The 24,148-nt window shown below is 58.4% G+C and overlaps 2 protein-coding genes across 2 annotated transcripts in view; both read left to right on the forward strand.

Moving 5' to 3' along the window:
• The first annotated feature begins 1,657 nt into the window (after positions 1-1,657).
• Positions 1,658-7,554, forward strand: LOC117645043 (alpha-2 adrenergic receptor). Its single transcript, XM_034384932.1, has 9 exons — positions 1,658-1,695; positions 2,365-2,502; positions 3,739-3,952; positions 4,507-4,663; positions 5,457-5,730; positions 6,028-6,212; positions 6,575-6,767; positions 7,091-7,251; positions 7,332-7,554. The coding sequence occupies exons 2-9, from the start codon at positions 2,371-2,373 to the stop codon at positions 7,495-7,497; spliced, it is 1,482 nt and encodes a 493-aa protein (XP_034240823.1). The 5' UTR covers positions 1,658-1,695; positions 2,365-2,370; the 3' UTR covers positions 7,498-7,554.
• A 10,582-nt stretch (positions 7,555-18,136) lies between these two features.
• LOC117645508 (eye-specific diacylglycerol kinase) overlaps positions 18,137-24,148 on the forward strand; it is a 147,578-nt gene continuing 141,566 nt past the window's right edge. Inside the window, exons 1-3 of the mRNA XM_034385767.1 lie at positions 18,137-18,466; positions 19,177-19,248; positions 23,439-23,723. Of these exons, the coding sequence (XP_034241658.1) occupies positions 18,438-18,466; positions 19,177-19,248; positions 23,439-23,723 (386 nt within the window). The 5' untranslated portion in view covers positions 18,137-18,437. The remainder of the gene's footprint in view (positions 18,467-19,176; positions 19,249-23,438; positions 23,724-24,148) is intronic.

The raw sequence follows: 24,148 nt of genomic DNA on the forward strand, positions 1-24,148 counted from the left end.
TAATTTAAATTTTCCTTCTGTTCTTCGATTTTCAACGTAGCACGGTGGGCCAGAAGACCGGTGGAGGCGGCCAAAACTCTAGACGCGTTTTGAGCTCCAGAGTCGCGAAATGGGACTCGAACCGAACGTGTGACCCCACCAATGGATTGCTCTCCGAACAAGGAATCCAGTGGTGGGGTCACACGTTCGGTTCGAGTCCCATTCAGCGACTCTCGAGCTCAAAACGCGTCTAGTGTTTTGTCCGCCTCCAGGTCTTCTGGCCCACTGTGTGGCTGCGGGCTGTAGCGCCCGCGGAGTCGAGCGTAGGCAAGCCCGTAAAACAGGGCAGTCGGGCGGGCTGGCCTACGCTCGACTCCACAGGCGCTACGCCTCCGGGCCGCCTCGCCTCGGACCCGGAGCGCAGCGCCGTGGAACCAAACGCAGTCTGTAACGTGCAAACCAAGAGAGGCCCGCAGGGCCCTCCTTTGAGCTGGCCAGCCAGAGAGAGAGAGAGAGAGAGAGAGAGAGAGAGAGAGAAGGCACACGTAAGACACATGCGGGTCAACCGAGCCTCGGCGGCAAAACAAGCGAAAAACATCCCACAGCCTCGCTGGACACCCCCATGGCAGGCAGTGCAGGCGGTGCCTGGCGGTGCCAGCACACTCTCAGCCGGAACCCCTGTTTCCGCTTTTCCGGTCGCTGGGTCCGCCCGGAAATCGGTGCCTTCCAGGCCACAGTGGGCCAGAAGACCGGTGGAGGCGGCCAAAGCTCCGAATGCGTTTTGAGCTCCAGAGACGCTAAATGGGACTCGAACCGAACGTGTGACCCCACCAATGGACTGCTCTCCGAACGAGGAATCCATTGGTGGGGTCACACGTTCGGTTCGAGTCCTGTTTAGCGACTCTGGAGCTCAAAACGCGTCTAGAGTTTTGGCCACCTCCACCGGTCTTCTGGCCCACCGTGCAGGCCTGGCCAGGGCAGGGAACGGAGCGCCTCGCACTAAGCGCTGTTTCCGAGGCCGGGCACGCGACGACAACCTTTAGAGTAATCAATTAGGCGGACTAATGCCAGGGACCAGCGCAGGCTCACTGTGAGAAAAAAGTGCGGAAAAAGTACGGAACATGTCTGGTCAATAATTTGCCTGGACCGTCCGTACTTGCCAACCAAGGAACGTTCCGTACTTCTTTTCCGTACCCATTTACATGGGTTCATATGGAGCAAGTAGGGAACGTTCCGTACTTTTCTCCGTACCTCCGTACTTTCTTTTCTATACCATTTCTGTACAAAAGTACGGAATTTTTTACAGTGCTGAACGCGTTGGTTCGTTTGATCATGCTGTCTCTTTGCAGTCAACGCAGTCAACGTAGTCTCGGCGCGAATTTCCCGCCCCTCAATCCCCTTTCGAAAACCGCCTCAAGGGGCGCGAACACCCACCCTCACGCGCGCACGCACACACACAAACACACACACACACACACACACACACAGAGCAGCAGCCCCAATCCAGTCCATCAAGAACAATCAACCCATGGTCACGGTCGTGGTGAACAGCGCCGTCGCCGAGGCGGGGCGGGGCGGGGCGGGGTGGGGCAAAGTGGTCTGTGGGGTGGATTGGGCCAAACACAAGCGGGCTCACGACGGCAAAGGCAATAAGGCAATTTTCTTCTCGGTTTGTTGGCAGGCCTGGAGATGACGCTGCTCGTGGACCTTCCTCAGGTAAGGGCATCCTCCCGGCGGCGCACAGTGGGCCAGAAGACCGGCGCAGTCGGCCGAATCTCTAGACGCGTTTTGAGCTCCAGAGTCACGAAAAAGGGCTCAACTCGAACGAGTGATACCGACAAAGGATTGGTCTCCGAACGAGGAATCCATTGGTCGCACGCTCGGTTCGAGTCCCATTTAGTGACTCTGGAGCTCAAAGCGCGTCCGGATTTTGGACGCCTCCGCCGGTCTTCTGGCCCACACTCTACCAAAAATGTCCTGTAAATGCCGTTAATTTATTACCAGTTTTCACTGTAGGTCAATTCACAGCGTTTACTGTGATCTGCTCACGGGATTCACTGTGATCTTGTTCGCGGTGTTCACTGTCATCTGGTCCCCAGTAAACACTGTGAGTTTGACGCCGCTGAGCACCGAAGGACTGCAAATCAGGCTCCAATTCACGGCGTTTACTGTGGCCAGATCACAGTGAACACTGTAACCGAGATCACAGTGAACGCCGTGAACTAGTTCACAGCAAACGCCGTGAATTGCATAACAGCAAACATTGGCAATAAATTAACGGCGTTGACAGGACATTTTTTGTAGAGTGCACGGTGCGGCACCGCGCGCTAGTTTCGACGTTTGTCACGTTGGTACTGTGGCGTTACACGTTTGTTATGTTGGCAGTGAGCCATGACGGAATGGCCGCCGCCCACCAACTGGACGGAGATCTCCTCCACCGTCGCGGCGGACGAGGAGGAGGAGGGGTTGGCACACCTGCAGCGCGTCGCCGTGCTGGTCTGGCTGTACGGCGTGGTGCTCACGGTCAGTCTTAACGCGTCGCGGCGCAGCCAGGCGCGGCGCGCGGCGCGGGTTCGACTCCCGGCGGGGCCGTTCCGGTTTTGTGCGAGGCGCGACGGCGCGGAAATCGATAGCGAAGGGAACGCGCTTACGTGTTATCCACATAAAACCAGAGCCGGCAACTGAAACGAGAAAAAAAATGGCCCACCGACGCCGCAGCACGGAACGCCACGTCATTTTCTCGACGCCAAAGTCTGGCAGTGTGCGCAACATAGCAGCAGACTGATTCCGAGATTCGCCGCTCTGTCCCTCTCGGACCTTCACGGGACGTCCCGGGAGTACGAGAGAGCCAGAGCGACGGAAACGACTCTCGGAATCAGTCTGCTGGCTGGATCGGAATGTGGGGCTTGGTGGGGACGCGGGGCGGTTGCCGCAGAGGCAGCAGTTGAAGGGTTTGCTGCATCGGGGCAGACAAAGCAGGCTCCTCGCTCGCAGGCAGTGCTTCCACCTCCTCGACCCGGCTCTCCACGAGACCCCGTGCCGCGCCGTGCCGCGCCGTGCCGCGCCGTGCCGCGCCGTGCCCACAGGATCCACGGGGTGCACGGCGTGCTCCAGGCCGAGCTTAGTAGTGATAAAGCCCTGCTCCATGCTCTTCCTCCACAGTGGGCCAGTAGACCGGCGCCGGCGGCCAAAACTCCAGACGCATTTTGAGCTCCAGAGTCACAAAGCGGGACTCGAACCGAACGTGTGACCCCACCAATGGATTGCTCTCCGAACGAGGAGTCCATTGGTGGGGTCACACGTTCGGTTCGAGTCGCATCCAGCCTGGAGGCTCCAGGCCCGGCGCAGCCCGCATGGCCGGCCGGCCGACCTGGCTGTGTGCTCAGCCCGATTACAGTGCAGTGTGCCGAAGCCGCTAAACTCGCCGTCAGCCCGTCGGTGTGAGTGCGGACTGAATGTGGGTCGCTCATCACAGGGACCATTGACGGGAGCGGCAGAGCGGCCGGGTGGCGGGCTTCAATCGCTTCAATGCGGAGGCATGGCGGAGCAGTGCGGAGCCGGGGAAGTAGAGTTCGAAGGGGACCGGCGTGCATTGTGGCCACCCTGCGCGCTAGCGCGCCACACCGCACATGTCGAAAGGGTTGCCAACCTCAGCCTGCCAACGAGGCAACTTGACATTGTCTAGTCGGCAGGCTGAGGTTGGCAACCCCTTCGACACTGCAAAGTGCTTGTTAGGTTAATCATGATTTATTTTGTCAGGTTGGCGTGGTGGGTAACGTGGCCATCGTGGCGGCCATCACGTCGCAGCCCGGCGGCCGGTCGCGGTCGCTGCTGCTGCTGCAGCTGTGCGCCTCCGACCTGCTCGTCTGCGGCGTCACCGTGCCCGTGTCCGCGGCCGCCGTGGCCTCCGCGTCGTGGACGCTCGGCACCGTCGCCTGCAAGATCGCCTTCTTCTTCCAGGTACAGTGGAGACGCACAGTGGGCCAGAAGACCGGCGGAGGCGGCCAAAACTCTAGACGCGTGCACAGCTCCAGAGTCGCTTAGCAGGGTTCGAACCGAGCGTGTGACCCCACCAATGGATTCCTTGTTCAAAAGCTCCTTGTGGGGTCCCTCGGCGGTCATTTCGACTCTGGAGCTCAAACGCGACAGAGTTTGGGCACCTCCGTGGTCTTTGACTTGAGGCGGAAACGCATTTTGAGCTCCAGGCGCTAACGGGATCGAACCGAAAGTGTGACCCCACCTATGGATTCCTCGTTCAGGAGCAACCAGGGGGTCACACGCTCGGTCGAGTCCTGCTTAGGGTCTGGAGCTCCAAACGCATCATCATTCGAGGTGGTAACCACTCGCGTAATACCTGTACACTAAAACCGTTACGCGTAATACACGTGACGAATACCATGGGTCAAAGTGCCAAATTTTGGCATTTTAGGGCCGTAACAGTGTTCAGTAATACGCGTTCGGTGTCGCACGACGTAAGTGTTTACCCTCGCTTGACCAGGGGAGAAAAAAAACTTGTCTTCCAACGAGCCGTGGGCAGCACGCTGTCGCTGATGATGCTGTCCCTGGACCGCTACGCCGCCGTCAAGCACCCCCGCGTGCTGGCCAAGATGGGCCGCCAGAGCGGCCTCCCCGCCGCCACGCGGGTCTCGCCGCGCCGTGGGCCTGATGCCGTCAGGACCTCACCGTGTGAGTTCCGGCCACAGGGCTCAACCCCCTCGTTCACATGTTTTTAGGGAAAAACCCTATTGTCGAGGTCGCGATTCTTCCAGGTTCTGGAAAAGCCCAAGTACCACCTGTTAGAGGAGAACGATCAGCCGCCTTAGATTAGACGCAGTGGTTGCCTAGGCCAAAGCGCAATTTCTACACATTTGTTACCGTTTCGACAAACTTTGCTGCAATACTGCTCCCAAACTAAGGCGGCTAATCGCACTCCGTAACAAAGGTGTTCTAAAGGAAGGCCCAAAGATAAACCACCCGTTGAGGGAGAACGATTATCCGCCTTAGGTTGAACGCAGTGGCTGCCTAAAGTCAGGCCAAAGCACAATTTCTACACATTTGTTACCGTTTCGACAAACTTTGCTGCAATACTGCTCCCAAACTAAGGCGGCTAATCGCACTCCGTAACAAAGGTGTTCTAAAGGAAGGCCCAAAGATAAACCACCCGTTGAGGGAGAACGATTATCCGCCTTAGGTTGAACGCAGTGGCTGCCTAAAGTCAGGCCAAAGCACAATGTCTAAACATTTGTTACCGTTTCGACAAACTTTGCTGCAATACTGCTCCCAAACTAAGGCGGCTAATCGCACTCCGTAACAAAGGTGTTCTAAAGGAAGGCCCAAAGATAAACCACTCGTTGAGGGAGAACGATTATCCGCCTTAGGTTGAACGCAGTGGCTGCCTAAAGTCAGGCCAAAGCACAATGTCTAAACATTTGTTACCGTTTCGACAAACTTTGCTGCAATACTGCTCCCAAACTAAGGCGGCTAATCGCACTCCGCAACACAGGTGCCTTAAGTCAGGCGGTATGTTCGCAGGGCGGGACGTGCGAGGAGGAGTGGGGGAGCGCGTCACTGCGCACGGCCTACGTGCTGAGCCACATCGGGCTGGTGTACCTGGTGCCGTGCCTGACGGTGGCGGGCTGCCACTGGGCCGTGGGCAGCAAGCTGTGCGCCGCCGCCACCTCCAGCGCCGCCGCCACGGCCGCCGCCCCCGTCGCGGGGCTGCCGCTGCCCCTGCCGAGACGGCCGCGACAGGTAAGCGGCGGTGTCAACCACGCGGGGTATCGCCGCGCAGTGGGCCAGAAGACCGGTGGAGGCGGACAAAACTCCAGGACGCGCTTTGAGTTCCAGAGTCGCAAAGCAGGACTCGAACCGAACGTGTGACCCCACCAATGGATTCCTCGTCCGGAGAGCAATCCATTGGTCGGGTCACACGTTCGGTTCGAGTCCCATTTAGCGACTCTGGAGCTCAAAACGCGTCTTGGCCGCCTCCACCGGCCTTCTGGCCCACTGCACGCCGGCCGCGCTGACGGCGCTGACGCCCTGCTGCAGGTCATCATCGTGGCGGACGGGCAGTCCAAGGTGGTGCCGCTGCACGGCGCGGGCGACGGCGACTCCGACGACGACGACGCGCACAACGAGCAGATCCGCGCCGACCTGGCGGAGCGGCAGCGGCGGCCGCGGAAGCCTCGGGACCGGCACGGGCCGCGCGCCCCCCGCGTCCGGAGGGCGTCCAGGTACAGTCCAACACGCTCTACAAACTCAAGTGTACACAAAGTACACTCCAAACTGGAGTGTACTTAGCATGTACACTCCCGGTTGGCGTGTACTTGGCATGTACACTCCAGGTTGGCAGGGAGCCAGCAACAGTGTACCTGAAGGTATGCGCCACCTAGCGTGTACTTGGCAAGTACACGCCAACCAGCAGTGTACATGCCAAGTACACGCCAAGTACATGCTAAGTGCACTCCAGGTTGGAGTGTGCATGTACACTCCAGGTGGAGTGTACTATGTACACACTTGAGTTTGTAGAGACGCACAGAAAAGAAACAAGAAAAAAGTTGACGAGCTGATCGGGACTCGAACCCCGCACCCCCAGGTCGGAGAGGGCGATCGTCCGAGCGAACCGGCGCCTCCGCCGGCCGCCGCTGGTGAAGCAGGCCTCCAGGCAGTCCCTGCAGAGTCGCCGGCGGCTCGCCAAGCTGCTGGTGGCGCTCGGGGGCGTCTTCGCCACCTGCTGGCTGCCCTACGTCGTCGTGAGGGTGTTCGCCGAGCTGGCCGCCGACGGCGAGGTGCGTGGACCCGACCGCCCCTCCTGCGGCGTCCCACAGTGAACCGGACGACCGGTGGAGGCGGCCAAAACTCCAGACGTGTTTTGATCTTCAGAGTCGCTCAACAGGCCTCGAACCGAACGTGTGACCCCACCAATGGATTCCTCATTCGGAGAGCAATCCATTGGTGGGGTCACACGATCGGTTCGAGTCCCGTTTAGCGACTCCGGAGATCAAAACGCGTCTAGAGTTTTGACCACCTCCACCGGTCTTCCGGCCCACTGAGCGTCCGCGGACGCGTGTGCTGTCCGGTGACCTCCGAGGTGACCTCGTTGTGCTCGCAGTCGGTGCGCGAGCTGCTGCCCTTCGTGCTGCTGCTGGGGCACACGCACTCCGCCATCAACCCGGTGGTGTACTGGCTGCTGAACCGCCAGACGCTGCGCTGGCCCGCCATCTCGGCCCGCTGCACCTCCTGCCCGTGCTTCATGGGCGACCTGCCGCTCAGGTACGCAAATAAAAAAGAGAATCCCAGCTTTTAAAAACATTAAGAGAGTGGGATTTGAACCCGTGACTTTTCTCTTTTAGGTGGCCGACGTTCCCCGGACGCCGCGACGCCCGCCTGGACTGGAACCCCCGCGCGTCGTCCACCAACGAGGCGGCCTTGGGGGCCTTCCACCCCAAGTACAACAAGGCCCGGCCGCAGCAGGCCGAGTACTGCCGGCCGAGGGCCTCGTCCGTCTTCCTCAACTAGGAGGCCGACGTGCAGTGGGCCAGCAAGCCGCTGGCGGCGGCCAAAAGTGCCGGACGCGTTTTGAGCTCCAGAGTCGCTAAGAGGGACTCGAACCGAACGTGTGACCCCACCAATGGATTGCTCTCCGAACGAGGAATCCATTGGTGGGGTCACACGTTCGGTTCGAGTGCTATTCAGCGACTCTGGAGGTCAAAACGTGACTAGTGTTCTGGCCGCCGGCGCCGGTCCTCTGGCAAATCCACTGTGTGCTGTCAGAGTCGCAAACGAGCAGCAACTTTAGCTTTTCCGTTGTACGTTATCTTTGGTTTCGTTGAGTTCTCCATTCGCCCGGCGTTGCGAGCGTTGCGCCAGTGGGTCCACTAACTGTGCAGCATTCGTACATAACAGCGTATCTACCGTGGCACAGTGGGCCAGAAGACCGGTGGAGGCGGTCAAAACTGTAGACGCGTTTTGAGCTCCAGAGTCTCTGAATGGGACTCGATCCGAACGTGTGACCCCACCAATGGATTGCTCTCCGAACGAGGAATTCATTGGTGGGGTCACACGTTCGGTTCGAGTCCTGTTTAGCGACTCTGGAGCTCGAAACGCGTCTAGTGTTTTGGCCTCCTCCACCGGTCTTTTCTGGCCCACTGTGCGTGGGATTCCCTATGAAGATACGTTGCTCTGTCAGATGATCACTCCACTGACTGTTAGTGTCGCGGGTGCGCTTCGCGGCGCAATGCCTCCGCCGACCAGTCCCGATTAGCTCTACGCTCACTAGTCGTGTAAATAACCGTTAGAAAAGCAGCCGCGGATTAAAATTAAGGGATCAAACAGACGATTCTAGTTTGGCGCGGATTTCGATACTACTGTTTTGCAACGGCTGTTGGAATTTCAATGTTTAACAAAATGTATACATAATATGAGTGCATTGCTATCGAATGTGCTGCACTTAATTTTTGCTCATAGCGGCGTTCGAAAATAAGTACGTATAATTCCATACTAGATATCTTGTTTAATCTTATTGTATGTTTATTGTTACTCGTAAGAAGTACGGCAGCGACGCCGCAGCGACGAATTTAAAACGTACGTCATGTCGTCTGCAACGCATGTGCGATTGCATGGGCAGCTACGTGTTACTTCATTGTGTGAACCAATCATAGGATCTCTGTAGTGAATTCATAGTTAGTTCCATATGATCTGTATGGAGGCAGGGGGTCTGTGAAGAGAGCTGTTTTGGCTTTTCTAAGGCAGGTCTGGTGAAGGGTTGCCTACCCAACGAGAAAACGGCTGCGCGTGATAGCGTTCGAAGCGCCCGGTGGGTAGGCAACCCAACCTACAGCCTCACAGTCAATAAAGTATGTTTTAAGCTTCGGTAACCTTTACATACGAGTGAAATTGTATCTAAAAATATGTTAATCCCTTCTGTGCATATCGTATCGATGTAGTGAGATGATTGTATCCTATTCCATTCTTATTGAGTAAATTGATGGCTGTTTGATCTTGTAACCGTAGACAAGTCGAGTATATCTCATTTGTACCAAAGTGTGACCTTCCATAGCGTTCCCCTTCTCTTCTGTAGAACATTGTGATATTGTACTGGCTCTTCCTAGGTCGACAGCGCGATCGTCTGGGCAATCGACCTCATCGCCACTGTCTGTAGGGCTTCGAGTGTGTCTGCCTGTCTGACTGTCCTTGAGTTGCAACACTGTATTTTTTAATTTATTTTTTCATGAGTCGTGAGTATTGAAAAATGGCTGAATGTTCGTCCAAAACTTTTGCAGAGACTGTCCTTTAATTTTGTATTGTGTATGCGGATGTCTATTCTTTGAACGTGGCAAAATAAAACTATATGATGACCTATCGTTTGTGTCGCCTTTTGCTTTGGTTTCCCGCTGGAAATTCATATAGAAAATAATATGGAGGGACGATAATCACACTGCAGATCAGACATGCCCACTGGTGAGCCAATCTTTGTTCCTCCTTCGAACGCAAACCGCGCCAAAAGCACTTAAGGAGTCTGACCGGTCTGCGCTGGGGGCTCGGCCGCGGCGATACTCCCTGCTCGCGCAGAGGCAGCCAGACAGCTAGCGCCACTGCGCGGCCGGGCGGCGAACCACCTCGAGCGTGGCGTGCGTGGCACAGTGGGCCCGGTGGAGGCGGCCAAAACTCTAGACGCGTTTTGAGCTCTAGGGTTGCTAAATAGGACTCGAACCGGACGTGTGAACCCACCAATGGATTCCTCGTTCCGAGAGCAATCCTTTGGTGGGGTCACACGTTCGGTCCGAGTCCCATTTAGCGACTCTGGAGCTCAAAACGCGTCTAGCGTTTTGTCCGCCTCCGCCGGTCTTCTGGCCCACTGTGCGCTGCACCGAGACGCCCAACGCCCACCCATTCAAGACGAACACGAGCTTCTGAAAGCCGTGCCCGCGGTGGCGTGCCGGACTCGAATGTCAAAGTGGAAATAATATTTAGGGCTGTTGGCGAGATTGTTGAAGCTTTCAAGGGCGAGGGGTCTGTCAGCGGGAATACTCCCCGTCTGCGTTCGGCCGCAGCTCCAGCTGAGCTAAGCTCAACAAAAACAACAACAACAACAACAACAATAACAACAACCGTTTATATTCTCTCACACCTAATTTCCCAAGCCGTCCTTGAGGGCACCTGCTGGCTGTTTACAGGCAGCCACCCACTACACTACATGCACTAGCCGATACCGCTGGCGACCTACCCCACTCACTCAGTCACTGGGCAGCCCTGGGCAGCCCTGGGCAGCCCGCGCACTGCGGTCAGCCGTCGGGTCGCTCTGTCTCTCTCGCACGCGCTGCGCCCTGGGTGCGCCCCGGCGTGGTGGCCTTAACCCTTTCCGGCTTGGCGGCGCTTGGCGGCTTGCATCGGATTGGTCGGTCGATTGTGTCTCGCCGTATCAGCGGCGAATATCTCGTTTGCAGTGAACGCGACGACGCACAGTGGGCCAGAAGACCGGTGGAGGCGGCCAAAGCTCTAGACGCGTTTTGAGCTCCAGAGTCGCTGAACAGGACTCGAACCGAACGTTTGACCCCACCAATGGATTCCTCGTCCGGAGAGCAATCCATTGGTGGGGTCACACGTTCGGTTCGAGTGCGATTTAGCGGCCACTGGTGCATCGGGGTACGTCATCTTTGCCCTTTCACGTGTCAACACTGCTCGAACGGCGTGGTCGGCGGTTCGAACTCGGCGTCAGGTCGCATGTTCCAAGGCTGGCTGACCCCCTTCTTGCGTTATGTGCCTTTCCAGTGGAGTTTCGGGCCGAAGGGCGACGCGGGCGACGCCGGCCCGTGCGTGCGTCGGTACCACTTTGCATGGCGGGGTTGGTACCGCCGCCGGGCCGCCCGGTCGGCGCGCCAGTTCGCCAGTTGGCAGCCCTGGCGCTCGCTTGGCGCGGCGCGGCGTGGCGCGGCGGGGTTGTTTTCCGCGCCGTTCAGTGGCGCGTTCCTCTTGTCGTCGTCGGGCACCTCGGCCACCTCCGCGACGCCGCCGCCCGTCGCCAGCGTCGCCAGGACCGGGTCTTCGGGGCCTTCGGGCCTCGCGCCCTCGGGGTGGCGCCGAGTGGCGGCGGCTAGGCGGCCCTCCTGCCAGTTTCTGTTCAGTGCTCCCGGGGCGCCGTCGGCTCGCGGACGCAACGACCGGCACACCGTTGCGCGGCGCGGGGGAGCGGCCAGCCAGCCGCCCATTTCGCGGTGTGCGCGCGGGCCTTCCGGGCCGCCGGGCCGGTGCAGCCACACTGCAGCGCGCAGTGCGGAACGAGGCCCAGCCCACCTCCAGAGGCAACAACAACAACAACAACAGGCACGGCGTCAGCTGACACGGCGACAGCAACAGTGCATCGGCGCGGCGCGGCAGCCTCGAGCACCGACTGGTCCACTGGTCCACGCCGGCATTGTCGCGGAGAGCGCGGCGGTAGCGCCGCAGCGATCGGAACCACCTTCGCCTCAACTCGGCACCGTTTTGGCGCCGTCATGGCTGTCGGCCGACTGCACGTCATCGGCCACACCGCCTTGTGAACGTGCGAAGCGGTCCCGATAGCGCCATCGCCTGCCCGCCCGTCTGTCTGTCTGTCTGTCTGTCTGTCTGTCTGTCTGTCTGTCTGTCTGTCTGTCTGTCTGTCGTCTGTCTGTCTGTCTGTCTGTCTGTCTGTCTGTCTGCAGTCTGTCTGTCTCTGTCTGTCTGTTTATAAAAATGTTTTAACTCTGTCTGTCTGTCTGTCTGTCTGTCTATCCGCCTGTCTGTCTGTCTGTCTGTCTGTCTGTCTGTCTGTCTGTCTGTCTCTCTGTCCGTCCGTCCGTCTGCGGTGGGACTGTCCGACCGCCAGGGACAATGTGAGACGAATCGGCAAAAATGAAGGGAAAGAAAAGAAAGAGGCGGTGAAGCGTGAAGTCGCCGAGAAGGCGGAGTGCGAAAAAATGGTGTGCAAGTGAAGTGCTATTACAGTGCAGTGTACAGTGGTTGTGAAATGTGTCGGGCGGCGTGGGCGTTCTTGGGCCCGCCGAAGCGCCGTCTTCGCGCGATGGACATCCCGTGAGCCTCCCTGCCTGGCCTGACAGAGGTAAGTCACATCGTTTTTATTTCATTTGTTTGTCTATTATTTTGGTGTGTGTGGATACACTGATAGCGCGGGGCAATTCAAACGGGTTGTCACGCCACTGGAGAAAAGGGCGGGAAGCTCAAACGCCGGCCACTTCCACTGGCGTAAACGGAGGCAGAGGACTGTTTCGGATGCTTTGATCCACCCGCGAAACTTGACCGTCCATAAATAATAATTAGGGCATGTCGTCGGCGGTTTTATCCCGTCTCATTGCATAATGGGAAGGGACTCTGACAGCTCGACAGTTGGCCGAAGGGGAGGGGGGGGGGACGTGAGTGGTAGACTGTTGTTTGATATGACAGGACACGGGACGCACATGTGCCATTGTATGGCGCTCCTATGTCACCATTCAGGAGCTTTGACAGGTGTGTGCGTGTGTGTATATGTGTGTGTGTGTGATATTTTCCTCGTTACATCAAGACCGCCCCGGGGAGGTGCCGTGATTATGACGGTACACACGCGTCAGCTTCGAAAACAGCGATTCAGATCACCAGAGTGAGACAGCAAAATTTCCGCGGCCCCGGCTGGGATTCGAACCCGCGTTCCTGCGCTCGCGGCGTTGGACCTCTGTCCGCTCGGCTGACGGCGTGGTGACGGAACATCGGCGGCACTTGAAGTGCTCGACGTCAGAGAGCATTACGCGGGAGGAAATGACTCGGCCTGTCGCATTGGCGGTTTTAGTGTCTCTTGTCGGGGTCAGTTGTTCGGGCGGCGCCAGAGCCGCAGGACTATCGCGACTATTTTTATCTCTACAGTCCCACGTGTCAGGTACACACAGTCACACACACAGTCACACACACAGTCACACACACAGTCGCAGTCGGATAACGCGTAAGCCATTGGCCAAATATTTCCCTTCTGGGCGTGGCACGTCCGAAAAAAAAAAATCGGCCGTTAACAAGGTCCGATATTTTGAAAAATTAAAAGAAGTTTACCAGTGGTGCGGGCGGGTGCATAAGTTGTTTTCCGCGGAAGCGTGCTGACGCGAGCGTCGCACAGTGGGCCAGAAGACCGGTGGAGGCGGCCAAAACTCTGGACGCGTTTTGAGCTCCAGAGTCGCTAAATGGGACTCGAAGCGAACGTGTGACCCCACCAATGGACTCCTCGTTCGGAGAGCAATCCATTGGTGGGGTCACACGCTTGGTTCGAGTCCCATTCAGCGACTCTGGAGCTCAAATCGCGTCTAGAGTTTTGGCCACCTCCACCGGTCTTCTGGCCCACTGTGAGCCGTGTCAGTGTCTTAGGCGCGGATGCGGAGACTCCAGAGCTGTGTCTCTCGTCACGACCGAGATCGCTCGCCGCGGAGTCCACCGCCAACGTGCTCTTGCTGCTGCAAAAATAAACGCGGATGACGAAACAATCGAAAGCCTCCACTGCAAGTATCTCACCGCGCATCTCTCTGGACCGCGGGAGGTAGAGGTCGCCGCCGAGCCGCAGACACGCAGGTAGTTTGACATCGGCCGGATGCTGAGAGGTAGGGAAGGGGGGAAGGGGGGGGGGGCACTCAGCTGATCCAGAATTTGGCGGCTGTGTGTGTGTGTTTTATGTGTTGTTGTAGGTGTGTGAGAGTGACTGCAGGGCCCGCCCATCCAGGGCCGTGAGACGCGCTGCGGACAGAGTCGTTTTCGTCGCGCTGTCACTCTCGCACTGACGGGGCGTGCCGCACGAGTGCGAGAGAGACAGACGACTGCTGCACGCGGCTGCATGCGGCAGTACGCGCGGCGGCTCCAAGGCCCCCGTGCCTGTGGTGGGGCTCCTCTCGAGTGCAGGCCGACGGGCGGGCAAGCCAGCGCACCGAATGGCACACTGGCGCGGAGTTTAGTCACCGGCCGGCCTCTGTCGCTCTCGCAGCTCGCACCGCGTGGGCTAGTCGTTGACGTGGCCGTCGTGCCGGACGTCGCGGACGTCGTCGTCGTGGTCCCGAGTTCATAGCGCCGGCCGTCAGTGCGTGGCGACGTCGCCGGCGCGGCCGCCGGTTCGAGCCCCGGCGGCGGCGCGATTGGTTTTTGGTCGTGTGTGAGTGTGTGTGTGTGTGGATTTGGATTTGTTTACCGCCGCCGGCCGCCGCCACAGAGCCGTCAATCAGGCAGATGGTCACCATGCCGCCGTGGGCCACCGGCCGCCCCGCAGTGGGCCAGAAGGCCGGTGGATGCGGCCAAAACTCTAGACGCGTTTTGAGCTCCAGAGTCGCTAAATGGGACTCGAACCGAGCGTGTGACCGATCACACGATCGGTTCGAGTCCCATTTAGCGACTCTGGAGCTCAAAACGCGTCTAGAGTTTTGGCCGCCTCCACCGGTCTTCTGGCAAAGCCACTGTGCACCGCCTCGCGCGGCAACCGGCCGGCCTGCAGCACGTCTGCAGTTTGGCGCGCTTTTCGGGTGCCGGTAACCGAGCCGGCAACGGTCATGGTCACGGCCAAGGCGCCCGCCCCGCCGCGCCCCGCCCCGCCGCGCCCCGCCCCGGCCGTCGAGCCGCCACGCCCCGCCGCGCGGCCACCACCATGACCATCCCGAGCGCTCCGGCGGCCGTCCCACAGCCAGGAGGAGGGAAAAGGGGGAAGGGGGGGGGGTTGCTTGTTCGCCAAAATCAAGAAAAAGCACACGATGGCATTCATAGTGAGTGATGTGCAGATAAAAGGGGAGTGGCAGGGAAGTGCACCGCGGCGCGAGCATGCAGGTGTCTGCCCTGTTTTCCCGCGCTTTTCGCCGCGGGCCCACAGTGGGCCAGAAGACCGGTGCAGGCGGCCGAAACTCCGGACGCGTTTTGAGCTCCAGCGTCGCTAAATGGGACTCGAACCGCACGTGTGACCCCACCAATGGATTGTTCTCCGAACGAGGAATCCATTGGTGGTGTCATACGTTCGGTTTGAGTAATTTTTTAAAAACATAAAAATGATGCTGTTGAATGGAGAAGCGGCACGGCATTTTCCTACAGTTTGATTCTCGACGGATCTCTGCGGTGGGGTTCGCGGCTAATGAGTTGGCCGCAGACACTGGGTGCTGTCGGCGCGGTGCACTGCGAAAAAAAAAGCAACAACCATTTCCACTTTTGTCGTCTTTACTGCGGAGTGAGTGATATAACATGCGCGGCAGTGGTTCTTTATGTAACCGTAAGTTCGAATTCAGAAGCGTTAAAGTCCGTGTGGGTCTTGTTCCAGTGTCGTGTGCCGTACTGTACAATTTTTCAAGTGACCCACTTACGTCAAGGGTATGAAGAGCGAATTTATTCAATTCGGCGAACGGGCGAGCGTCGTGGCGCGACCGATAGTCGAAATAGCGTTATCTGATAGCGTCACAGTCGGTGCATTTATGCCACAGTTGGCAGCCCTGTACCATTGGGCCACGCAGGGCTGCTGACTTAGACCCAAATCTGACGTGGTTTAAATTTCCGGTAACATATCAGCGTCGACTATCAATTTTTGTGGTCAGATCCGGCCATTTCCTCAGTCGGATATAGAACTGCAATTTCATAATTTTCCGTTTTCCCCCTTTTCCTCTCTAGTTTGGTTGCATTTTATTTACTCGCCCATCTGTACGTGAATTGCCGTGCTGTCCTTCTCTGTGACTGGTATCAGAACCCAGGTCTTGCCAGTCTTGCACTACCGCACTGGAAGGCCAGCCTCGTTTAGGAAGTGAGGCCGCCTTGGGATGCGAGAGGCACTACTTGCGGTGCACCACCCTGTCACCGCGCGCTCAGCGTCAACAAAATGAAAGTAGCGAAAAAATATTTTCCCCTCACTTTTTTTAAAATTTTAAGAGTGTGACGACATCGACACTCGTTGTTTTTTCCCCGGCCGGCTTCCTCGAAAACGAGTGGGCGGTGTTCTAGTGTAGCGCCGTTTAGTCGGCCCGCTCTAATGGGTGACTGCCTGGGCCAGTGCCTGGCCGGTGGAGGGCCAGAAGGCCGTCTTAGTTCGGACGCGCGGGGCACGCTTTTGGCGTCAAGTTCCCCAATGGGACTCGAACCGAACGTGTGACCCCACCAATGAGTTCCTCGTTCGAAGAGCGATTCATTGGTGGGCTCACACGTTCGGTTCGAGTCCCATTCAGCGACTCTTGAGCTCAAAACGCGTCTAGAGCTTTGGCCGCCTCCACCGGTCTTCTGGCATATCCACTGTTGGACTGGAATGGAAACACGTGGTTCCAACACAGTGTGCTGCCCTTGGCGCCATGAGTCCGCTGGTACCGTCTGGCCTGCCTGAGGACACCCTTGCCCTGCCTCGGCCCTGGCCCTGGCCCTGGGGCTTCCCTTCGTGCCTGCACTGTTCGCGTGCCGCCGGCATGCCTGGCAGGGCGTCCAGCACACTCGCTTTCGTCGCTCTGTCTCCGTCGCACTCATGGGGCACCCCGTGTAGGTGCGAGAGAGACGACTGCCAGGACGGTGCATACCGAAATAAGGCCGATAATTACGATGTCGCGCGCCTTCCTGTCGGCTCACCTTCGGCTCCGCTTCGGCTCCCCTTCGGCTCCCCTTCGGCTCGGCTCCCCTGCGGCTCCCCTTCGGCTCCCCTTCGGCTCCCCTTCGGCTCCCCTTCGGCTCCCCTGCGGCTCCCCTTCGGTTCCCCTTCGGCTCCCCTTCGGCTCCCCTTCGGCTCGGCTCCCCTTCGGCTCGGCTCCCCTTCGGCTCGGCTCCCCTTCGGCTCCCCTTCGGCTCCCCTTCGGCTCCCCTTCGGCTCCCCTTCGGCTCCCCTTCGGCTCCCCTTCGGCTCCCCTTCGGCTCCCCTTCGGCTCCCCTTCGGCTCCCCTTCGGCTCCCCTTCGGTTCCCCTTCGGTTCCCCTTCGGCTCCCCTTCGGCTCCCCTTCGGCTCCCCTTCGGCTCCCCTTCGGCTCCCCTTCGGCTCCCCTTCGGCTCCCCTTCGGCTCCCCTTCGGCTCCCCTTCGGCTCCCCTTCGGCTCCTCCGGGCGGGGCGACCTGTTCGACTGGCGGTGTGGAGAACCGAGTGTCGCGCCGGAAGGCCGCCTTGCTGGTGACGTCACTGACGTCAGCGGGGGCTGTTGCGGAAAAAGGCGCACTGAAGGCAATTTGTGCCACCTCGCCTCTTGAAGCCGTCTCTTGATCCGACTTTAGGGCCATGACCACGTGGGGGCGCACATTGAGCCAGAAGACTGGTGGAGGCGGCCAAAAGTCTAGACGCGTTTTGATCTACAGAGTCACTAATTGGGACTAGAGCCGAGCGTGTGACCCCACCAATGGATTGCTCGTTCGGAGAGCAATCTATTGGTGGGGTCACACGTTCGGTTTAAGTCCTGTTTAGCGCCTCTGGAGGTCAAAACGCGTCTGGATTCTTGGCCGCCTGCGCCGGTCTTCTGGCCCTGCGGTGCAGCAGACTGACTGCATCCGGCCTTCCTGTCTGCCTGTCTGCCTGTCCGTCCGTCCGCCCGTCTGTCGGTGTTCCGCGATCCTGACCACGGCAATGCCGGGCAATGCCGGCCGATGCCTGGACGAGACGGGCAGTGCCGGCGATGCAGACCCCGAAGGTCACGGCTCGCTCGGCGTCCTCGCTGGCCGCGGCCGGCCGCCCGGTCGGCGGGCAGGGCGGCAGGGCGTCGGTCGCGTGGGCCACCGCACGGAGTGTGGTCCACTGGTGTCTTCTGAGTCACAGTGTGGCGCACAGTGGGCCAGAAGACCGGTGGAGGCGGCCAAAACTCTCGACGCGTTTAGAGCTCCAAAGTCGCTTAATGGGACTCGAACCGAACGTGTGACCCCACCTATGGATTCCTCGTCCAGAGAGCAATCCATTGGTGGGATCACACGTTCGGTTCGAGGCCTGTTTGGAGCTCTGGAGCTCTGCACGCGTCTAGAGTTTTGTCCGCCTCCACCGGTCTTCTGGCCCACTGTGCCTCGCCCACTGGAGCGCGGGCGTGGCGGCGTCTCCTCATTCAAGATCAAGGTCGCGGGGCTGGGCGGCTCGCCGGCATTGGCACTGCACGCCACTGCACTGCCATCGAGCGGCGTTATGCACGTCCCATGCTCGGAATCGTTTTCGTCGCTCCGTCTCTCTCGCCCACACGGGACGCCCCACGAGTGCGAGAGAGACAGAGCGACGAAGGCGACTCTCAGTGTGCAGGACGACCAGCGCGAGGCGCCATGCGCGGAAAAGAACTCGCGGACAGGCTGACGGGCTGACAGGCTAAGACTAGGCCATCTGGCGGCGACTGGCGGTTAGGTCATGTTTTGGTCAGATTGCACAACTAGGGTGCACGGCGCAAAAAAAAAAAGAAAATAATTAAAAATGCTGAAACTTTTTTTAAATTTTTTTATTAACAGTGTGGTTGTGTGTGTGTGTGTCCGATCCGTTTCCGCCTCAACAGTCCCGTCGAAGGCTACGCCGCTGCAACATGCGTCCGGAAAGCACGCAGAAGATGCTGTAAGTACGAGTTGCCCGGCGTGGCGGTGGCCTCCACACGACCAGAGAGCAATCCATTGGTGGGGTCACACGTTCGGTTCGAGTCCCATTTAGCGACTCTGGAGCTCAAAACGCGTCCGGGATTTCGACCGCCTCCGCCGGTCTTCTACACCAATTTTTACCATATCTTTAACGGTGTTTCGCTTCGATGCACTGGCAAGGTCCAGCACAGGCCGGCTTCCAGGTCAAACGTGTGATTAACGATTTAGCATAAACGGCGCGCCATTATGGAAAAGGAAAAAGAGAGTATGAGAAATGAAGCGGTCGGAAAATGGGCGTTTTATCACCGATTGCGCGCTGCGGCCCGAAGGCCCGTAAACAGCGCCAGGCCTTATCGCTCCCACTGTAAAAACTGGAAAAACCGCGTAAGTCGCGGCTGCCCTGGCCTTTCCAGTGCTGCCGCCATTTTCGCGCCGTTGCTTGCCGTTGGCTAGCCTGCAAATGTACCTGACGAGATTCACACAGATTTGGGCCTATATCTAAGTTTTCAACGGAATGAAACAGATTTTTTTCCCCTTCGAGAGTAAACGAGAATCTGTCTTCACAAAAATTTGAGCTTTTGATAGTTTTTTTGACAATTTTGACAACTGTCTTCTCTCTATGTCTTTTTTGGATTTTTTTTTGTATTGTAGTGGCTGTGTGATTCTAACGTTGTCGTCGCCCTTTTCCAGGTGGTCCGGCTGCGTGCGCGGCCCGCTGCGGTGCGCGCGCGCCTTCCTGTGTCCGGCCAGGGGCAGCATGCGGTGAGTGTGTGTGTGTGTGTGTGTGTGTGTGTGTGTGTGTGTGTGTGTGTGTGACAAACAAGGAAGGACGGCGCCGGGATTCGAACGCGAACCCCCGTCGGAGGTCCGACCGAACCGAACGTGTGACCCCACCAATGGATTGCTCTCCGAACGAGGAATCCATTGGTGGGGTCACACGTTCGGTCCGAGTCCTGTTTAGCGACTCTGGAGCTCAAAACGCGCCTAGAGTTTTGGCCGCCTCCGCCGGTCTTCTGGCCCACTGTGTGGCGGTGGTCGCGGTGCCCGGGTCGTCGTCGCGGTCCCCGTGGCCGGGCCGGGCCGGGCCGGGCGCGCGGCGCGCTGGGCGTATTAATAGTCCGTGTCCTCAACCTTTGGCAGGCTGCCGGCCCTCGACGGCACGCCCCGACAACACCTGCTTGTTGAGGGCGGCGAGGAAGACGAGGAAGGCGCCGCGCCCGGAACCCTCTCGGCGTGGGCGTGGCGCTGTGGCGGCCCGGCACGCCACTGTTAACCCTCGCCGTCGGTCGTCGCCAAGGAAAACGCACAGCCACTTACGGTGTGGTCGCCACGCTCCGCTTTCGGCCGGGCCCCCGAATCAGCCTCAATTTCCTCCCGGAGACAACAGGCGGCCCGGGTGGGAACCCCGGGGATAATGCGAGAAAAACGGCTTTTAATTGATAGGTGCGCACACTGTGTGGGACGCCGTGGCCAGCCTGTGGCCTTCCCTGTGGCCGCGGCGATACCCCGCGCGCCGGGGCACTGTAGGGGCACTCGCCAGCGCCGCGCGCGCAGCGCTTCGGGCGAACGCCGCCAGGCAGCGCCACTGTCTGCGCCGCCGGAGTCAGTCTCTCTCTCTCTCTCTCTCTCTCTCTCTCTCTCTCTCTCTCTCTCTCTCTCTCTCTCTCTCTCTCCCTCTCTCCTCCCTCTCCTCTCTCTCCTCTCTCTCTCTTCTCTCTCCTCTCTCTCTCCTCTCTCTCTCCTCTCTCTCTCTCTCTCTCTCTCTCTCTTCTCTCCCCCCTCTTCCCTCCCGCGGGTGCTGTTTGAACCCAAGCCAGACGGAACGATTATTTTCCCCTGCGAAAACAAGCTTAAGCCCTTCTCCGTAGGAAACACTCGGAATCAACTAACTTACGTTCGCCACGTGTTGAGTGCCGCACCGGCGGAAATCGAACCCGCGTCCGCACCAGCTGAGCTACGAGGAACCGCTCAAGCGCGGGCACGCAGAGACATTGCCCTCCCTCCCTCCCTTCGCCCGTCACACTGATGATGCTTTCTCCCCCAAGAAGAAGGTTGCGTTGCCTTACGACGAATTGAGGCCTCGGAATCATTGGGCAGTATCGATATCTCGAACCACCCTCGCACAGTGGGCCAGAAGACCGGTGCAGGCGGCCAAAATTCTAGACGCGTTTTGAGCTCTAGAGTCGCCAAATGGGACTCGAACCGAACGTGTGACCCCACCAATGGATTCCTCGGTCGTAGAGCAATCCATTGGTGGGGCCACACGCTCGGTTCGGGTCCCGTTTAGCGACTCTGGAGCTCAAAACGCGTCTAGAGTTTTGGCCGCCTCCACCGGTCTTCTGGCCCACTGTGCCTCGCCGGAGCGGGGTGAACGGAGTGCTTCTGCTCGACAGCAAGCGTCATTAAAATCAATGAGTTCAGCGACCGTCCGCCGAGAGGACCGGCACAATACGCGACCTCGTTTGAGCTGGAACTCCGCGGACCGATTCCGAGAACAGTCGCTCTGTCTCTCTCGCACCCACACGGGACGCCCCGTGAGTGCGAGAGAGACAGAGCGACGACTCTGCTGGTGGAAGCCGCGGACCGGCAGTAATGTGACTAGCGGCGCGAGATTAGAGGAGAGGGTCTGAGGCTCGGGCGCTTTTGCAAGCGGACACGCCACGCGGCCCTTGTTTTTGATTGGTTAATTTCGCGGCGTACGCACACTCACTCACACACACACGCGCGCGAGTGTTTCCCAGAAGCAGCACCGATTATTGGAACGGCCCCCGCTCAGGCTCAGTGGGCCGGAAGACCGGTGGAGGCGGCCAAAACTCCAGACGCGTTTTGAGCTCCAGAGTCGCTGAACAGGCCTCGATCTGTCCGTGTAACCCCACCAATGGATTCCTCGTTCGGAGAGCGATCCATTGGTGGGGTCACACGTTCGGTTCGAGTCCCATTTTGCGTCTCTGGAGCTCAAACTGCGTGTAGAGTTTTGGCCGCCTCCACCGGTCTTCTGGCCCTCTGTGCCACCACGCCCACTGCACGGCCGGCTGCGAATAACTTGTTAATCCCGGCCGAAAGAGTAGTACACTGCAGTGTACTGGTTCTAATTAAAATGGCGCTGCCACAGTGTAGGCGCTGCGCTCTGCGCTCTGCGCGGGGCGCCGCACTGGCAGCTCGCTTTGACGGCGCGCTTTTTCGAGGGCGTTCCAATATTTCTGGATTCTTTCCCCGAGTCCTGGAGGTCCTGGAAGGGTCCCTTCCCCGCCGACTAAGGGTGGCTTTCGCTCGTTGCTGGGCCAACGCGGAGGGAAAAAAAAGGCTGCTGTTTTCTCTTTCTCCTTTTGCTCTGACTTGTTACGCTTACCGAGAAAGCGAGGTAACAAGTGCGGAGTGCGAGCGTTGAACCCGCGACGCACAGTGAGGCCATAATGGGACGCGTTTTGAGCTCCAGAGTCGCTAAATGGGACTCGAACCGAACGTGTGACCCCACCACACTGCAAAGCCAGTGGTAAGTTTGCTTGCCACAAATTTGGCAGTCGTTTTGAATGCCAAAATTTGGCAAGCTTTGGTTCGCACTCTTCATAAGCTTGCCAAAGTTTGGCAAGCTAGGGAGTATTTCCGCCTGAAGCTTGCCAAATTTTGGCAAGCTGGGGAGTATATCCGGGCCAAGCTTGCCAATTTTTGGCATTCAAAACGGCTTGCCAAATCCGTGGCAAGTAAACTTACCACTTGGATTGCAGTGCAATGGATTGCTTTCCACACGTTCGGTTCGAGTCCCGAGTCCCATTTAGCGACTCTGGAGTTCAAAACGCGTGTAGAGTTTTGGCCGCCTCCGTCGGTCTCCTGGCCCATAGCTCGGCGTTCCAAGAGTGCCTGTTTGCCGGCTGCTTTTACGGCCACCTTGAACCTATTTGAGGCATCGACCTGTCCACGCCACGGCCGTGCACGGCACCGCGCGGACAGCTGTCCCTATCCGATTCCCCGCCCTAGATTATTTGTCGTGAGAGTATCGGGGGGTGGATTAGTTGGCTGGCTGATATGAAACCGCGCGTCGGAAGTAAAGCGGGTTCGCCCATGCCGGTCCTCTGCCCTCAATAGTTCGTGCGTTGGGAAAAAAAAAGCATAAAAACTAAATCTCAGTAGTTCACCTGGTTGAGCTGGATAAATCGGGACCGACTGTTCATGGCCGGGGCTATCGCACAAAGTTCTGACACATTTCAGAGTTCTCTGCGTTCTGTATCGGGCACGACGAGCAACATGCTGTCGTATAGGTGCAAAGTTCATAAAACCTCTGAAAGTGCTGAAATTTGCTGACTGTGGGTGGCTATACTGCGTCCAATGGAGCCGAGGCTCTGACGATGAGAGTTTTGTCGAGGTGGCCCTTCCGGGTCTTTTAGATCGAAGGGTGATGTGGCGAAGAGAGAGAGAGAGAGGGAGACAGCCTGCTCGGCCCCAACAGCTGCACTGCAAGAAAAAACCACAACAAAGATACACCAATTCCTGGCAAATTTTTGATCGGGAATTTTCGGGAATTTATTGGACTTTCAAAGTACAACAATTGTTGTACAAAGTACAATGGAATCGGCATGACGAGTGCTGGGCAGTCCAGGCCTCGTTGTGGTTTGTACAATTCTCGTTGTACTTTATACAATCTCTGGTGTACTTTTATCGACTTTTATTGTACAGTTTTTGTTGTACTTTTTGTTCTAGGGCCAGGTTGGGGAAGATAAGTACAGTACACCCCCTTTGTGGCCTTCTGCTCTAGTTAACAGCGTTTTCACACTCAGGCTGGGTTAGGTCGATGTTAATTTGAAATCACTGGTCGAGGGACGGCTGAAAGTCAAGATATCACCTTCACAAGGGTTCAACTTTCCTTACCCTTTACTTTTCTTCCCCAACCTACCCTTAGTTACACTTTTTCTGGCAGTGTGCGACAATGGCTCTATCATAAAGATACTCTGACGCAGGATACCGGCGGGGCGGATGGCGCATCGCGTGGTCCCCGTCATCCGCACGGACTCTCCGCCCCCCGCGCCGCCCCCGGACCCGCCCCCGGACGCGCCCCCGGCATGCGCGGCCCAGGACCTCCACGCCGGCGGCGGCCTCGGCGGCGGCGTCGCGGCCCCGGACGGCATGGCGCGGCTGTCGGTGCCCGGCTCCTTCGTCAGCTACCTGGACCCCGCCGACGAGGCCGTCTTCCTGGGCACCAACAACTCCGCGGGACGCTACTTCGCGCGCCACGACTCGTACAGGTGAGTGGCTCCACGAGCTCTTCGGCGCCGCGCTGCACAGTGGGCCAGAAGACCGGTGGAGGCGGCCGAAACCCCAGACGCGTTTTGAGCTCCAGAGTCGCTAAATGGGACTCGAACCGAGCGTGTGACCCCACCAATGGATTGCTCTCCGAACGAGGAATCCATTGGTGGGGTCACACGTTCGGTTCGAGGCCTGTTTAGCGACTCTGGAGCTCAAGACGCGTCTAGAGTTTTGGCCGCCTCCACCTCTGGCCCACTGTGCGGCGTCGACGGGCCGACCAGGCCGGCCAACACAACAACGCAAAATATTCCGCGGGAAGCTGCATTCCACGTGCGCAAGTTGGCAGCATCCTCGCTGCTCGCATCGCAGCGATGCGGGACTGCCGTGGACCCCGTCCCTCCCTCCCTCCTAGCCCATTCAAAAT

This window comes from Thrips palmi, unplaced genomic scaffold (genome assembly GCF_012932325.1).
Source record: "Thrips palmi isolate BJ-2018 unplaced genomic scaffold, TpBJ-2018v1 HiC_scaffold_18, whole genome shotgun sequence".
In the NCBI taxonomy this organism is placed as follows: Eukaryota; Metazoa; Arthropoda; class Insecta; order Thysanoptera; family Thripidae; genus Thrips; species Thrips palmi.

Bases quoted from the DNA above. Each gene is read 5' to 3' on its own strand.
- LOC117645043 (XM_034384932.1), top strand. From the start codon at position 2,371: ATGACGGAATGGCCGCCGCCCACCAACTGGACGGAGATCTCCTCCACC. The intron at 5,731-6,027 runs GTAAGCGGCGGT...GCCCTGCTGCAG, and splicing joins TGCCGAGACGGCCGCGACAG to GTCATCATCGTGGCGGACGG. The intron at 7,252-7,331 runs GTACGCAAATAA...TTTCTCTTTTAG, and splicing joins ATGGGCGACCTGCCGCTCAG to GTGGCCGACGTTCCCCGGAC.